The sequence below is a fragment of the Ambystoma mexicanum genome, chromosome 4p, assembly GCF_040938575.1.
Source record: "Ambystoma mexicanum isolate Mex_15411 chromosome 4p, UKY_AmexF1_1, whole genome shotgun sequence".
NCBI classification, from domain to species: domain Eukaryota; kingdom Metazoa; phylum Chordata; class Amphibia; order Caudata; family Ambystomatidae; genus Ambystoma; species Ambystoma mexicanum.
Window position 1 is genome coordinate 1,201,095,607 of NC_090927.1, and position 15,782 is coordinate 1,201,111,388.

At 48.6% G+C, this 15,782-nt stretch overlaps 1 protein-coding gene across 1 annotated transcript in view; it reads left to right on the forward strand.

Moving 5' to 3' along the window:
* Positions 1 to 12,469: 12,469 nt before the first annotated feature.
* The window catches only part of MTLN (mitoregulin), an 83,041-nt gene continuing 79,728 nt past the window's right edge, over positions 12,470 to 15,782 (forward strand). The window contains exon 1 of the mRNA XM_069606851.1: positions 12,470 to 12,803. Coding sequence (XP_069462952.1) covers positions 12,618 to 12,788 — 171 coding nt within the window. The 5' untranslated portion in view covers positions 12,470 to 12,617 and the 3' untranslated portion in view covers positions 12,789 to 12,803. The remainder of the gene's footprint in view (positions 12,804 to 15,782) is intronic.

Genomic DNA, 15,782 nt, shown 5'->3' on the forward strand with positions numbered 1-15,782 from the left:
AAACCCCCAAAAGTCTGTCATGTTCCCATTAGGTAGCTATAAGGGGATCCCTGTGGGAGATCTGCTGGTGCTACAGGTACCGTGGGCAACGCGCTCTTTTCGCTATTTGGGCATAGATATATATCACATGGCGCAGGACGAACACAGACACAATACGGAAGTAGCCGTTGAGAAAATCAGGAACAGCATGCAGTTCTGGGCAAGATTGCCCTTAGCGATGATGGGGCGGGGGGCTATGCTCAAGATGGTAGTTCTGCCCAGGCTATTGCATTACTTTAGCAATATCCCACACATAATACCAAAGAAGTTTTTTAGTAAATTGAACAGCATGTGTAGGGACTTCTTGTGGCACGGTACCCGAAATAGGGTGGCGTTCTGGAAACTTCAGAACTTTTACGAAAAAGGAGGTATCAGACTGCCCCATTTTGAGGTTTATTATTTGGCAGGACAATTGCAATATGTGGCTAAGTGGCTCTCCGATGAAGTGACCCCTGAGCACAGGGTACTTGGGCAGGACTGTGCCCCTTTTTATTTGAAAGAAATGATCTGGCTGTCCGAAACGAACATGAGGGGGCGCCCTGCGATGTTGAAGCTGGGGCGGAAAATTTGGTGTAGGGCTTGTCGCCTAATGGAGGTCCCATACCCGTGCCTCCCGCAGGTACCGTTGGTTGCTTTAACGGGGGGGGATGATCAGTTAAGAGTGATTGTTAGGAACTACTGGGAATCGGTGGGGCTAGCGACGTTAGGCGATGTCTGGTAGGAGGGATCCATTAAGGAGTTTATAGAACTCAACAAAGAGGTGGGGCTACACACGGGGCAATACGTCACATACATTAGATTGGTGCGAATGATTAAGGACACCTGGCCAGAAACAGTTCTGATAGAAGAACCAGATGCAGTTTTGGAAACAATGTATGACATGTCTGAAGGAGGTCATGAGATCTCGAGACTGTACGAGATGGTGATGGCTAAGGTGGGGAAAGATTTGACGCATCTGAGATTGGACTGGGAGATGGAAGTGGGGGCCCCGATGGAGGACGTGATGTGGGAGCGTGCCCTGGGCTACCACAAAAAAGTATCTAGAAATGCCAGATTAAAACAAATTCAGCTGTATGTAACGCATAGGGCATATATGACCCCCTTGAGGATATCTAAGTTCCGAAACGCTTGCATACAAGTGTGTCCTAAATGTAACCTAGAAAACGCTGACATGACACATATGTTTTGGTCGTGCCCGATTATTAGATGCTACTGGAGTGATGTGGCGCGTAAACTAGCTGATAAAGGGGTTACTCTGGCTATAGACACGGCTTGGGCCTGCTTCTTGGGTGGGTTCCCTAGGCCGCGGAAACTCAAACATTTAGAAACTAAGAAATCTGGTGTATGTGCTGGCGAAACGTAGGATCGCCATGGGGTGGAAGAAATGTCACAAACCTAAGGTGGATGTATGGTGGAAGGATCTACAGAAATGGGCGGAGGCTGAAACGGTGGCATGGCAGGAGGTGAGCAGCCGGGCTGATGAGGGGGAGGTGGGCACTCTATTGGCCTTGAAGGCGCTAATAACAGAATTGTTTGAAGTAACATCAAACCCAAATGACTCCGGAGAAGACGAAACTCAGCCGCATGTGCCAAACACTGCAAGAGATGGACAAATAGGCTCACGGGGGGAGGGTGGGATAATGGGAGCAGTACTACGATCACTTGATGTGCAATTGAACCATTATGATCATGCTGCTTGTTTGGTTTTCGTTGTTTTTTGTTTGTATAAAATCAATAAAAGAAATTAAAAAAATAAATAAATAAATTGTGAACAGAACCAGTACAAACCATCATATTGTGGAAGTACTGGTAGGGGTAATTCGATTGCCCCTGGGTCTGTTTTTCAAGGCGGCACTGTCCAGTCCCCCCTTGTCGAGTTTCTGGCTGGGGGCAGTGGTTATCACGCGAAATATTCCACCAGAATATTTCCTATGGGATTTTCCCATTCATTTTAAACGCACCACTTTTTTGGTGCAATGTTAAAGATATCGCCGGGTTATTTATTTAATATTTATTCCCCGGTTGGGTCTTTTTGCCAGGACTCGGTTTTAAAATGGCGTTTGTGTTTGCCTCTGTAACTCCAACCCAAGTCGAGCCCTTTGTTCCACTTTTGGCAGGCTTCTGCACAGAAGCCTCCAAAAGTGGTGCCACTCTGTCTGGGTCTACAGGATGTGTGGGAGGGGGGAATAGGCACCCTGGACTGAGTTGCCTCAGCAACTCAAGTCGCACTCTTGTGTGATTGGCCCAGTGGTGAGCCGCCGGGCTCACCACTTAGCATGTTTGATTGACAGCTAGGACTGATGAATGGGAGTTTTCTGCATAAAAGCAGGGCTTTGGAGACTGGAACTTCAGAAGTCGCCACAGGACCTAAAGAATCCGAAGAGGGAGAAGCTGAGCCGACCTGCAATGACGACAGCACCGGTGGAGCCCTGCTGACCCGAACTCACCACTTCCCAACGACAGAGAAGATCTTCTTCCAGGAGAGTCTTCTTCCTTTGAGCTGGTGGGGTTAACTAGTTCACCTTTTTCGCCTTCCTGGATCATCTCGTGGTCAAATCACCCATGCGAAGCACCCTGGTGGCCGGATAGCCACGCTTCACCACTACCGCGAATAAAAGGGTAGTACCTTTTAAACGGGAAACTCTGCGGTTGGTTTCTTCCCTGGCAATGCAACGACCTCCAGCTTTCCTCCACTTCGAGATTTTCTCTTCTCCTGGACGACGCACCGACTTGCACCCGCTTACAGGAACAATTTCCCCCGCTGGAGCTTTCTCACCATTTCAGGTACTGTGTCCCGCCTGGTCTCCCTTGCAACAGACTGTTCAAGGTGTCCCGTAAATCCTTGACTCTCTATCATGGGGTGACCTCGTACCTGTTAACTAACTTTTCTCAACTGATCTAACTCCTTTTTGAACTATCTGCAAAGACGTTCAAAGTGTACTTCAACTGTGTGATCTTAGGCACATTCCGCCTGGCTCTCTCCAAGAGTGGGCCTGGCCCATGAACTTTTTGCTCTGCAGTAGACCCTGCCTTTCTTGACTTGCTGTGGTTCTTTAAAAGTGTTGGTATTGTGTGTTTTCCTATTTCTGCCTTTTCTCTCCCTTTTTAAATCATTATTGGAGTGCCATCTATGGTTACACACTCGCCTCTGTTTTGCTAAATAAGTGGTATACTAACCTAGACTTGTCAAATAATTAATTAGGGGGGTGTATATATTTCTAGTGACTGTGTTTGAACTTGCTTGACATATTAGTGCCAGTGTATTTTTAAATAAATAATTATATACTTTTATACCAAAGCTCTGGTCAGTGTTTGCTTGTGCTACTGTATTTTTGTACCTAATGTGTATACTCTATATACTGCCTAATTCTTCTTGAGAGAAGTCTGACTGCTCAGCCACAGCTACCAGGTAAACCTGGGTGGTACAAACTGCTACCAATTGGGTTTACTGCTAACACCTGTAGTCTTAAACTTTTTGCAGTGGTCCCCAAGGGAACTGCACAGGTTTCTGCCTAACGCCTGACAAAAAGTTAAGAGGTACCTATATGAGAGCACGGCTCAATCTTCTCCCTGCGCATGAAATCTTAGAGGGAAGATTGCAGGCTAATTCTAATGAATGTAGACTGTGCCCAGAGAACCACCAACTTGAATAAAAAAATGTGGCTACATAATGTTGCCTATTGAAACGCATGTTTGTACGCATGCGGGAGGCTCGTTCCATTTATGCTGAAAATTATAAAGAGTTAAAATAATATAGTATTAGATGCCAGCCCGGTAGGTTTGGGTACGGTGCTGCAACAGGCAGACACACAGGGACAGATGCACCCAATTGCGTATGCCGGTAAGGCGCTAGCTGACACAGAAACGCGATACTCGCAAATTGAAAGAGAGGCGCTGGCCATCCTATGGGGATGTAAACACTTCCGCATGTATATTCTGGGAAAGCCAGTGGTTGTAGTTACGTACCAAAAGCCACTGATCCCCATCATGGCTGGCGGATCGTCCACGCCTCCCCCTCGGATAGAGCGGTGGATGCTCTCCCTGATAGAATATGGGGTGAAATTACAACATGAGCCGGGTACCAACAACCCTGCAGACTATTTGTCTTGCCACCCGGGGCCAGGCAGGACACAAGAGAAGGTAGAAGTGATTGAATGTGTCGAAATGGTGCGCCATGTGGTGGAGGCAGCAATGCCTGTGGCATTAACGATCCAGGAGCTGGTAGCTGTGTCCAGAACCGACGAGGTATTTCAGGTCATTGAAGCAGCCATGGACAGCGGAGACTGGAAGTGGGTACTGGCCAATAACACCAGAAGAGAGAAGGGTGCCCAACAGTACATGCAAGTGTTCTGGCGTGCCCGGAATGATCTCTCGAGGTCAGAAGAAGGGCTGATGCTGAGAGGGCGCCAGATTGTCATACCTCGCACACTGGTGGCAAAAGTGTTGGAACTTGCCCACAAGGGACACCAGGGCACGGCTAAGACGAAGGCGTGCTTCCGGGCCAAGGTGTGGTTCCCGAACCTAGATGAGAGGGTGGATGAGTATGTGCATCAGTGCATTCCATGTCAAGCAGCCAGTCCTGCAGAAAGGGGGCCTCAAATGCAGTCCATGGAAAGGAGCAAACAACTGTGGGGCACAGTGCACCCGGACATTGGGTCCACAGGTCGGGGCACTTCCTTCCTGGCGGTGGTGGACCAGTGGTCCCGATACCCTGAAATTGAGCTGGTGGAGTCACCAGCATGTGATTACACCATACTGGCTCTGGAGAAAATGTTTGCATCCCATTGGTTTCCATATAAACGGTGCTCAGACAATGGTCCCCCTTTTCAGGGCCAACAATTTGCAAAGTATATGGAGGACTGGGGAATACGACATTGAAAAGTGACTCCCCTCTGACCAAGAGCCAATGATGAGGCCGAAAGGTTTATGCGAACATTAAACAAAGTGTTCCGGATATCTCTGAATGGAGGAGGTGAGGTAGAAAGAATCTGTTTGAATTCCTCCGGGAGCACAGGGCAACTCCACATCAGTCCACTGAAGTGGCGCCTACGGAAGCACTGTTCAAACGCTGCCCCAGAGGTCTCATACCTGAGGTGGAGGGAAGAGAACCAGGACAATTGACAATGACCGAGTACGAGAGGAGCAGCAGGCGCGGAATGAGAGGGAGAGTGCCCGGAGAAACCTATCATTTTGGTAGGAGACACGTTGCTGGTGCGCAACCGACATCCAGAGGGTAAAATGCCCCTTACATACGAGGCCCAACCTATGGGTGTAACCTATGTGAAGGGATCCATGGTCACTGCGGCAGATGGACATGGAACTGTCCCTCGAACCGTGTCGTATTTCAAGAAGATCGAGGCTCATCCATCCGTGGCAAGCCACAGGGACAATGAGCCAGAGGAAACAAGTGCTAGCCCGACACCTGAAGATGGCGATGGTGGAGGGGACCCTCCACTAGTGGACTCTCCACGTCCGGCCCAGGACGCCATCAGGAGATACCCGAGCAGGGAGGCGAGGTGTCCAGCCCGATTCCAAGACTATATAATGGACACTGATCCCTGAAAGCAGGGGTGGTGATAGTTGACTCACGTTGAGTTGTTGCATTATGTTGTGTTAATGTTCTGTTTTTCGTTTAAAGAAAAGGAGGAATGATGCGTATTGAAATGCATGTTTGTACGCATGCGCGAGCCTCGTTCCGGCTCGCGCATGCAGGTTTAATAAAAGGGAACCTGAGGGCTTCATAAGCCGTCGGGACCCTGAAGCATAAAGACGTATCTGCGTCTTCTTTACCGTATGTATGTGAGTGTGTGTGTGGAGTGGTGGCTGGTCTATAGAAGCAACACATACAAGTAATAATAAAAAAATAATAAAAAAATAAAGACTTAAAAATAAAAATAGATTTTTTTAGTAAATGCTTTGTTAACATTTTTTGTTTATGTTTTCTCTATGTATATTTGCGTTATTGTTATCTTTCTTACTTTTGAGCCCTATCCACAGTGTTTTAGATGTGCACTTGTTTTCAGCTTATTTGGTTGGGAGGCCGCTTGTTTTGAGCTTGTTTTGCGTGGACATTCAGCTTATTTTATTTTTTTGCATGGCAACAGCAACACTGGCAGTGGCTCAAGGAGCACGACAAAGAAAGACTTATGTCTGATTCTATGTCAAGACTCGGAGGCTCAGATTATGCACTGACTTCTCTTTACTAACTCGAGCAGCAACCATTACAAAACAATAACATGGAAAACAATGACAAAAAACTACAAATTCCAACAGAACCCAGCAATTTTGTAGTTCGTTTCCATACGTTGTAAGAAAAAACTACGTGATCCTCTCCTCCAATCAGCATCACTTCTCCCTTATAACATCCAACAACTCCGAAGTCCTTCCTCTTTCTTTGCTGCTCGAGCAGCTGAGATAAGTACCTTTTGTTTTATTAATGTTGGAATGTTTATTTAGGGTTTATATGTTTAAACAGGCTAGCGCACGCAACTAGCTAGCGAGCGCGTAGAACGTTGGCGGAGCATATCCGCGGGGAAGGCGCGATGGGACCTTTGTTCCGGCGTCAATTCCCTCGTTAGGAGGCACTGCGGGCAGGGAAGTTCTCAACGGCGCGACGGGACCTCGGGAGTTCCGGCGCCATTGCGAACTTACGTTTCAGGAAAAGGAGACAGAGCACTAAGCTCCTTGGGGCTCACACAGTTATATTCTGATCCCTGGCCCTCACGAAGCTCCGTCACTCGGGGCGCACAGCCGTGTGTACAGTCAGGAGTCACCGGCTCATATCCTAGCTGTGCACGCCACCTAGTGGCTGAAACTGGTACTGCAGGCAAGGAAATCCTGCTCAGAGACGATGAGCTGCAAAGTCAGCACAAACACATTATCCCTCATTCTGCCACTGGGGAGGAGGTGAGAGAGGCTACGGCCTCCACTTGACGAGCTCAGTCCCAGGTAAGACTGCTATTCATATGAGGGCTCGCCTAGCTTCTCAATACATATATTGACGGGGGCAGCCCAAGCAAACTGCACAAGGCACCTTGATAGTTTACAGAGTCGGTGAAAACATGAGCGACTACACCGACGACTCTGACGGCCCTCATGTCAGTGGGCGCCGTATGAGCGAAGCAGTACAGATGCTGCAGAGTGCCGAAAGGCCCCAGGAAGAGAGGGGCATTTTGCGAAGCTTGGCGGCTTTGTCCCAGGGCAAAGCTCGCAAAAAGAGAGGGGGAAGCAAACACAAAACCCGCAGGGGCCGTAGCGCCCAGACCCCCCCGGGTTCACCCCACAGATCGGGGAAAAGGAAGGCGAGATCCCGCGAGAGACGGAGCACTAGCTCGAGCGAGTCGGACGACCACTACTGCAAGAGCAGCTCAAGATCTGAGTTTTACACCTCCTCAGAAGACCAGACCTCCCCGGAAGAGGAGGAAAGCCAACCTAAAAAGAAAGGCAGGAGGGAACAGGAGGATCTTCTCAGGGAGGAGTTCGACCCCGATGAGCTTATAACACCCCAGGTCCAATGAATGGGACCCTCCGGAGAAGATCGCGGAATATCTTACAAGGCGCCTGCGGGCACCTTTAAGTAGACAAGCCAGATCTAAATTGAAGGCAGAGTGCCCAAGACCGAGAGTCCCGGACGGGGTAGCAGAGACCCCGGAAATTGACGAGATAATCCTGACGTTCCTGGGCCGGTATGGCAGGGACGTGAAGAGGGGCATCGACAGATCCTGGTGGTCCTGTCAGGACAAGGTGCTGGACATGCTAGGGCCGGTCACCAAGATCTGGCAACTGGCCGAGGAGGCGAAGGCCAAGAAAGAGCCCATGGACCCGGACATCATATCTGGCTGGGCTCAGAGGATTATCTGCCTGCTCGGTAATGCAAATACAGCGTTAGCAACCGAAAGGAGAAGGTCGATCCTAATGAAACTGGACTCCAGGCTAGGGGAGATGGCGACATCCGAGCAGGCCACAGCCGCGAGAGGCAAGCTCTTCGGGGACTTGTTCATCAAGGACATGGCGAAATTCGCCAGTACTTATGTATCGATGGACAGGGCCCAATCTTCCCTGAAGAAGATTTTTGGTCGAAGAGTTTTCGACAAGGCTGGAGGAGGAAGGGGCCGCTCGTCCAGCCGTGGCCAGTACAGAGGCTCCTACAAGGACAGAGCTTGGAGACAAGAAGACCGAAGGTCCAACCCCTTCTTCCCTTCTAGGGGAAGAGGCAGGGGTAGAGGTTGGAGGAACAACGGAAGGCAACAGCACCAGAGTCCCTCAGGTGAGAGATGTGGAAGTCATAGAAAGGTCAAATGCAAGTATTCCTCCAGTAGGAGGGAGAGTGAAACTGTATGTCGAAATATGGGAAGAGTTGTCTTCAGATGCTTGGATAAGGCAGACCGTAAGAGGGTTTCAGTTAGAATTTTGGCGAGAACCATATCAGGTAGTGCGGCCAAGACGGATAAAATTCAGCAGAGAAGACGAGGTCCTTCTAGACAAGGAGGTAGAATTGCTAAAGGCAAAGAATGCAATCGGTCCAGCTTCAGAAGGACCAGGGGGTTTTATAAGCAATCTGTTTTTGGTCAAAAAGAGACACAAGGTCAGACCAGTAATAAACCTGAGGGGTTTGAATTACTTTCTGGTGTACAGGCATTTCAAAATGGAAGGCATCCATCTTCTAAGGGATGTTCTCCAGCAAGGAGACTGGCTAGCAAGGATAGACCTCAGGGATGTGTATTTAACGATTCCTATCCGGCCAGAACAGACAAAACTCCTCCAGTTCCTTTGGAAGGGACAGAGGTGGGAGTTCAAATGTCTCCCCTTTGGTCTAGCGTCGGCGCCATGGTGTTTCACCAAACTTTTGAGACCAGTGGTGACACACCTGATAGAGCAGGGGATCAGGCTGATTATTTACCTGGACGACATATGTTTAATGTGCCAGGACAAAGAAATTCTGGTTCGACAGGTCCTGTTAACCACGGGGTTACTACAACAGCTGGGATTCCTAATAAACTGGGAGAAGTCACAGTTAGAACCAGCTCAGGATATGGAATTTCTGGGGTTCAGCTGAGAGACAACGCAGGGCATTCTCAAATTACCCCTAGCCAAAGTCAATTCAGTCAAGAGGGAGATCAAGGGGATGATAGCGAAGCAGGAGGTTTCCCTGAGGGAAATAGCGAGGCTTATAGGACGTCTGTCATCATCGATACGGGCGATATTCCCAGGGCCCCTGCATTACAGGGTGTTGCAGAGGTTGAAGATCAACCATCTCAGGAGAGGTTTTTCTTACGAACAGAAAGTGAGGCTATCACAGGAAGCGAGACTGGAGCTAGAATGGTGGTTCTGCCACATGGAAGCCTGGAATGGCCGGGCGATATTTGGCTCATCCCCGGACCTGGTGATAGAGTCCGACGCCAGCCGCTGGGGAGGGGGAGCCAGATGTGGAGACCAGTCGACAGGAGGGAGATGGTCGAGAGAGGAATTGGGTCTCCACATCAATTGCCTGGAGCTTCTAGCGGGCTCCTTCGCGATTCAGTGCTGGACACAGAAAGGTGCGAAATCGTCCATTCTCTTGAAGATGGACAACGTTTCGGCAGTCAGATACATAAATCGACTGGGCGGAAGAAGGTCGCAGAAGCTGACGGAGATGGCCAAGGAGTTTTGGCAGATCTGCCTCCAGAAGGGAATAAACGTGAGAGCAGAACATTTGCCGGGGGAGCTCAATCTGGTAGCAGATTGGAACTCAAGATACCTGAGGGACTCCAGCGACTGGCAGCTGGACAACTCAGTATTCCAGGAGATAATGTGCCGCAGGGGTCCCTGTCAGACGATCTCTTCGCTTCCAGGCTGAACAGGAAGCTCTCCAGTTTTACAGTTGGAGACCGGATACGGATGCGACAGCGACGGACGCTTTTCTCCAGGTCTGGGGACCAGCAAGGGAATACGGATTTCCCCCATTCTCCTTGATAGCGCGCACAGTTGCGCAGGTCAGACGTCAGCTAGCAACAGTGATCCTGATAACACCAGACTGGAGAGGCCAAGCTTGGTTTCTGGATCTTCTGGAGCTGTCGTTCGAAGCCCCTATTCGGCTGCCAGCCAGGGAGGATATATTGCTAAATCCGGCAGGAGAGATCCATCCATTGTTCAGGTCAGGGAGCTTGAGTCTTCTGGGAGAACTGGTCTAAGCCAGGACTTTCAGGCACAGCTCAGGAATTCATCAGGGAGTCTTGGGCTCCGGCGACAGGCAAGGCATATAGAGTGGCATGGCATAGATGGAGTGATTGGTGTCTGGAGAGACAGGTTGATCCCGTATATACAGATGTAGTACACATAGTGAATTTCTTGGCAGCGCAGGCAGCACAGGCGAAGGCCTACAGGACCATTAATAATTATAGGTCGGCGATTTCAGCAGGCCATGCGTACATAGAAAATAAGCCCGTAGGCGAGCATCCCTTGGCGTGTAGGCTTCTGAAGGGCATTAGGTGTATGAGACCTCCCGCTCCCAGATACTCTCGTTTGTGGGATGTGAGTATAGTTTTAAGGATGTTTGAAAGTTGGCCAGACAATGAATTCTTGTCTCGGAAAGCACTGTGGGCCAAGTTAACTACCCTTCTGTGTCTTATTTCTTGTAAAAGGGTCTCGGACGTGAGAGCTTTAGAAGCGAACAGAAAATCTTTTTCACCTTCAGGGGTAATATTTTTCATAGCGAGGAGGACAAAGACGAATATTAAATCTGTTGAGTACATGGCCTTCCCGGACAAGCCTAAGTTGTGCCCAGTTAGGTGCTTGAAAGTGTACGAAAAAAAAGCGAATGAAGTGAGACCTGCGGGAGTAAACCAGCTACTGATAGCGATTAGGAAACCTTTTAGAGCAGTAGCATCAGCCACCTTAGCTAGATGGGTCAGGTGGTGCATGGCCGAGGCAGGGCTAGACGTGCAACAGTTTGGAGCACATTCTACACGAGGTGCTATGGCATCGTCTGCCTTTCTGGCAGGGGCTCGTCTGGAAGATGTTCTAAAGGCGGCAGACTGGTCTAATGAGGAGACCTTTAAGAATTTCTATTTTAGACCAGTGGAGCGAGTAGCATCGTTGGTGGTAGGTAACTTTAAACAAGCATAATCTGAACCTCCGAGTCTTGACATAGAATACAGATTTTCCACACATTCGTTACAGAAAGTCATGATTCTATTAAAGACTCGGAGGCGAAAGATTATTCCACCCAATTTCAATCGCTATGATATAAGTTATGTTGTCATGTTGTAAATAATGCAATCTTGTTGGAAATAATGCAATCTTGTCTTGGGATAATATTGGTATTGCTATGCGATTGCCCACCCGTCCATGATGGGATTTCTAGGCTTATGTTTGTTTCAGGAGCGGAACAGAAAGCGACAACTTGAGAAGATCAGCTGGAACTAGTCGTCTACCAGTTGGGGCACGAGTTTATCAGTTTAGCGAAAGAAAGAGGAAGGACTTCGGAGTTGTTGGATGTAATAAGGGAGAAGTGATGCTGATTGGAGGAGAGGATCACGTGGTTTTTTCTTACAACCTATGGAAAACGAACTACAAAATTGCTGGGTTCTGTTGGAATTTGTAGTTTTTTGTCATTGTTTTCCATGTTATTGTTTTGTAATGGTTGCTGCTCGAGTTAGTAAAGAGAAGTCAGAGCATAATCTTTCGACTCAGAGTGTTCTTCACACTGGGGTTCCTCATGCAAAGCAACTCTTAATATACAGGCGCGCTATAAATGACTTATCATATCATTTCAAACTTTCATTAGGAATACCCTATATTTAATGCAACTGTCAAATCGCACTACTAGTAGTGGCTGAATGTGTCACATATGGTGCCACTAGGCAGCTATACTGCTAACGTTTTCCGGGAGGGTGCCTTACTGAAGTAAGTATATAGCATAGGAAAGGACCGCTTTAGAGGGTGAAAATAAAGTCTTACTACCCTTCGAATGGCGATGATTTAGAGGCGTATAAGCGTGAACTGAGAATTCCGATCCGCATGCCAAACATTTAGATGTTTCTTGTCTTTTTTTAACTTTCTCACCAAACTGTACAAGTCAAAGACCAACATTCTCTCAACACGAAATCGTTTCTACGTGCCATGCAGTATGCAGTCGAACCGTCAACATTCCGTTGAATCGATTCTTAAAATGCAAGTAGTATCAATGCTGCTTACTAACTTATTATGTCGTCATTAAAACAAGTCGTCCTGGCATTTACGAGGCACTTTCATTATCGCCATCTTGGAATGGTACACTTTTGTGTTCATAGGCACCGGACGTATTCTTGACAGGGCAGAAACCAGATGGAACTTATTTATCTTTATCAATTACTATTAACAGTCATCGAATAAAAAGTCCGAACAATGTCGATTTAGTGGCAAAGTGTCCCCTTTAAATAAAATTATGTTGTCATTTCACATGGTCTTCATGTCGTCACAATGCTGGGGCGGTTACGGGTGCTGGTAACTCAGCTGACACACTGAAGGTGCTTATGAGTCGCACTCCGCGACCTTGGTGAGCAGGTGGCAATCGTTCAGTGTGGCTGTCGCCCTGCTTGCCCTGACAGGAGAGGATCGGCATGGGCGAGTTGTCGGAGCGCAGCGTTTGCCTAGCCGTGGTGCTTGCTTTCGCTTCAGGGGTGCTGGTGGGCTGGCAGGCGAACCGCCAGCGGAGGAGGTTCTTGGACTGGAGACGAAAGAGGCTGCACGCCAAACTCATCGAGACCCAAAAGAAGCTTGACTTGTCCTAGGGTGTTTTTGAGCAGGCGAGTGAATTGGTGCATTTTGTACTTTGTATATTTTTGTACTTTGAAAGTAGTTCTCTCTTCGGAGATTTCAGGGGCTGTAGGAAGGGTGGAGCAAAACCTACCTCCCAACTCACCAACGAATCCCCTTGCCCGTCCTGTGGTGTCAAAGCAAAGGAGATTTCCTCCACAAAAATGAAATCTTCCTTTTCATTTTAAAAGGTTGACCGGTATGCATACACTGATTGGGAACCGAAAAATAGCAATTCCCAAGTGACAAAGTTATGTAGATTGGTAAAGCATTTAAACTGTGCTAGCAAGGTATGCGACTTCCAGCTGAAGGGGGTGGATACTGAGTTTTCTGACTTGTAGACTTGTTTAGTTTGGTTGTTTAGTTTGGTTATCAGCTCTACCTAGAAGGCGAAACTATTGAATTAAAATACAGATAGGGAGAATGGCATATGAGGAGGAACACAATGCCTATATGTGTAGTTTCGTTATTTTCCCATGGTCATCATGCTGAACCTCATGTAGGGTGACCAGATTTTCAAGATGAAAAACCGGGACGATCATCTTTCATATTTATCTCTGTAGAATTGCATTTAACTGAGCTTGCAAATTAACAAGGGGGGGGGGTCCTGGGAGTCCCTCTGCCAGACATTAGTCCTGGTTACGAGAGACTTTTAGCTCACTATCTTTCACAGAGAAGAAATATCCCAAGCATATCAGTCTTTGTCCTGCCCTGGGGCAGTCCAGCACCGAAATGCTAGGCAATTTTCCTCTGAACAAGAGTACCAACAGAAACCACAGACACGTGTTTTGGTCTGAAGATAGTGAGCTAAAGACTCTGGGTAAGTCTCTCGTAACCAGGACTAATGTCTGGCAGAGGGACTCCCAGGACCCCCCCTTGTTAATTTGCATATTTAAGTAGCTTTGGGTCTCACCCTAAGTTACTAGGGGAATCCAGACGTGGACCCCTTGCTCACTATTCTTAGAGAGGCACAGATCCACCCTACTGATGAGGTCCAACCAGACCGAAACATGTGTCTGGGGTTTCTGTTGGTACTCTTGTTCAGAGGAGAATTGCCTAGCATTTCGGTGCTGGACTGCCCCAGGGCAGGACAACGACTGATATGTTTGGGGTATTTCTTCTCTGTGAAAGATAGTGAGCTAAAGACTCTGGGTAAGTCTCTCGTAACCAGGACTAATGTCTGGCAGAGGGACTCCCAGGACCCCCCTTGTTAATTTGCATATTTAACTGAGCTTGCCATAATATGATTTTCTTGGGAAAAAAACGTGAATCCCAAAAACTAAATTCTCTTCCAAAAACTCTTCCTTTCCCCTTTTTTCTGCAGATGAGGTTTCTCGACAAGTCCGATCTATGAAAGTCCGATCTATGAAAGTCTCATCAAAACAGGTTCACCCCTGTTCCTCTAAAACTATCAAGGACCACATCGACTCCCTGGCTCCTGCCCTGGCTGATTTCAGCAATCACTCCTTCGCCACTGGAGTCTTCCCATCCCCCTGAAGCACTCCCTTGTGCACCCTCTTCTTAAGAAACCCTCTGCTGACCCCTCCTGCCCGGCTAACTATCGCCCAATCTCCATCACTCCCTTCCTGGGCAAGCTCCTGGAGAAACTAGCCATCTCCCATCTTAATCTCCACACCAAATCTGTTGGCTGTCTACATGACCATCAGTCTGGCTTCAGGGCTGCCAGAAGCACGGAAACTGCTCTCCGGAACATCCGTGAAGACCTTCTCTCCAATCTTGACTCCAACACCCCGTGTGTCCTTATCTTGCTTGATCTCTCTTCTGCCTTTGACACTGTCAACCACGCCATCCTGCTCAACCATCTCCGTGATAACCTGGGTATCACTGGACAGGCTCTGGCGTGGCTGACTTCTTTCCTCTCCGACCGACCCTCCCAGATCCAACTTGGGTCCTTCCTCTCCAATATCTTTTTCTCTACCTTTGGCGTCCCCCAGGGCTCTAACCTCTCTCCTTGGCTGTTCAACCAATACCTGACACTCCTTACCCACCACATCACCTCCCTCTGCCCCAACATTCAGTGCTATGCGGATGATACCCAGCTCATTTTCAGGCTACCCTCGGCCTCCTCCTCTCCTTCCCTCATCTCTGACTGTCTGTCTGCTATCCAGGAGTGGTGTGCCGCCAACGACCTCTGCCTTAATGCCAGTAAAACCGTTATTCTACTCATCGGCACACCCTCTCCCTCCTTCCCTTCAGCTCTCTGGCCGGCCTCTCTTGGCCCTCTTCCTGCTCTCACCTGCAAGGCTAAAAACCTCGGGGTCATCTTCGACTCCACACTTTCCTTCTCTCCTCACATCAGTGACGTCTCTAAGAAATCACACTACCAGCTGCACCTCCTCAGAGGTATTCTTCCTCTCCTCTCCTTCCCCCAGAAGCTAACCGTCTCCAGAGCCCTAGTTCTCTCTAAGCTGGACTATTGCAACAGCCTCTATCTAAATCTGCCTGCCTCTACTCTCCGCCCTCTGGAACTTATCCAAAACAGGACTGTAAGACTTGTTCTTGGCCTTAAGCCCAGGGATCGTATCTCTCCAGGACTGAAATCTCTGCACTGGCTCTCAGTGGCTGCAAGGATTAAGTGCAAAACCCTCTGGCTTATCCATAAGGCCTTCTGGGGCCTGGGACCGCATTACCTTCAACTCTCTCTTCCTAAATACCTTCCTTCTCGGGCTCTTCGCTCATCTGCCTCCAACTCACTCAGGGTTAACCGCTTCTCCAAGCAACGAGTTGGTGGTCGATCTCTCTCCTCGGCTGGGGCCTCCCTCTGGAACAGCCTTCCTGCCTCCCTAACTCGATGAGAACCATCTCCGGTTCCGGAAACACCTCAAAACCTTCCTCTTTGCTTCTGCTTTCTCTGCCTCCCTCCCCTGCTGAAATTCCCTGCCGATTCTGCACCGGTTACCTGGCCACTCTTTCTTTGATCTTGGGGCAAGGTCCTGCCATTTGCTCAC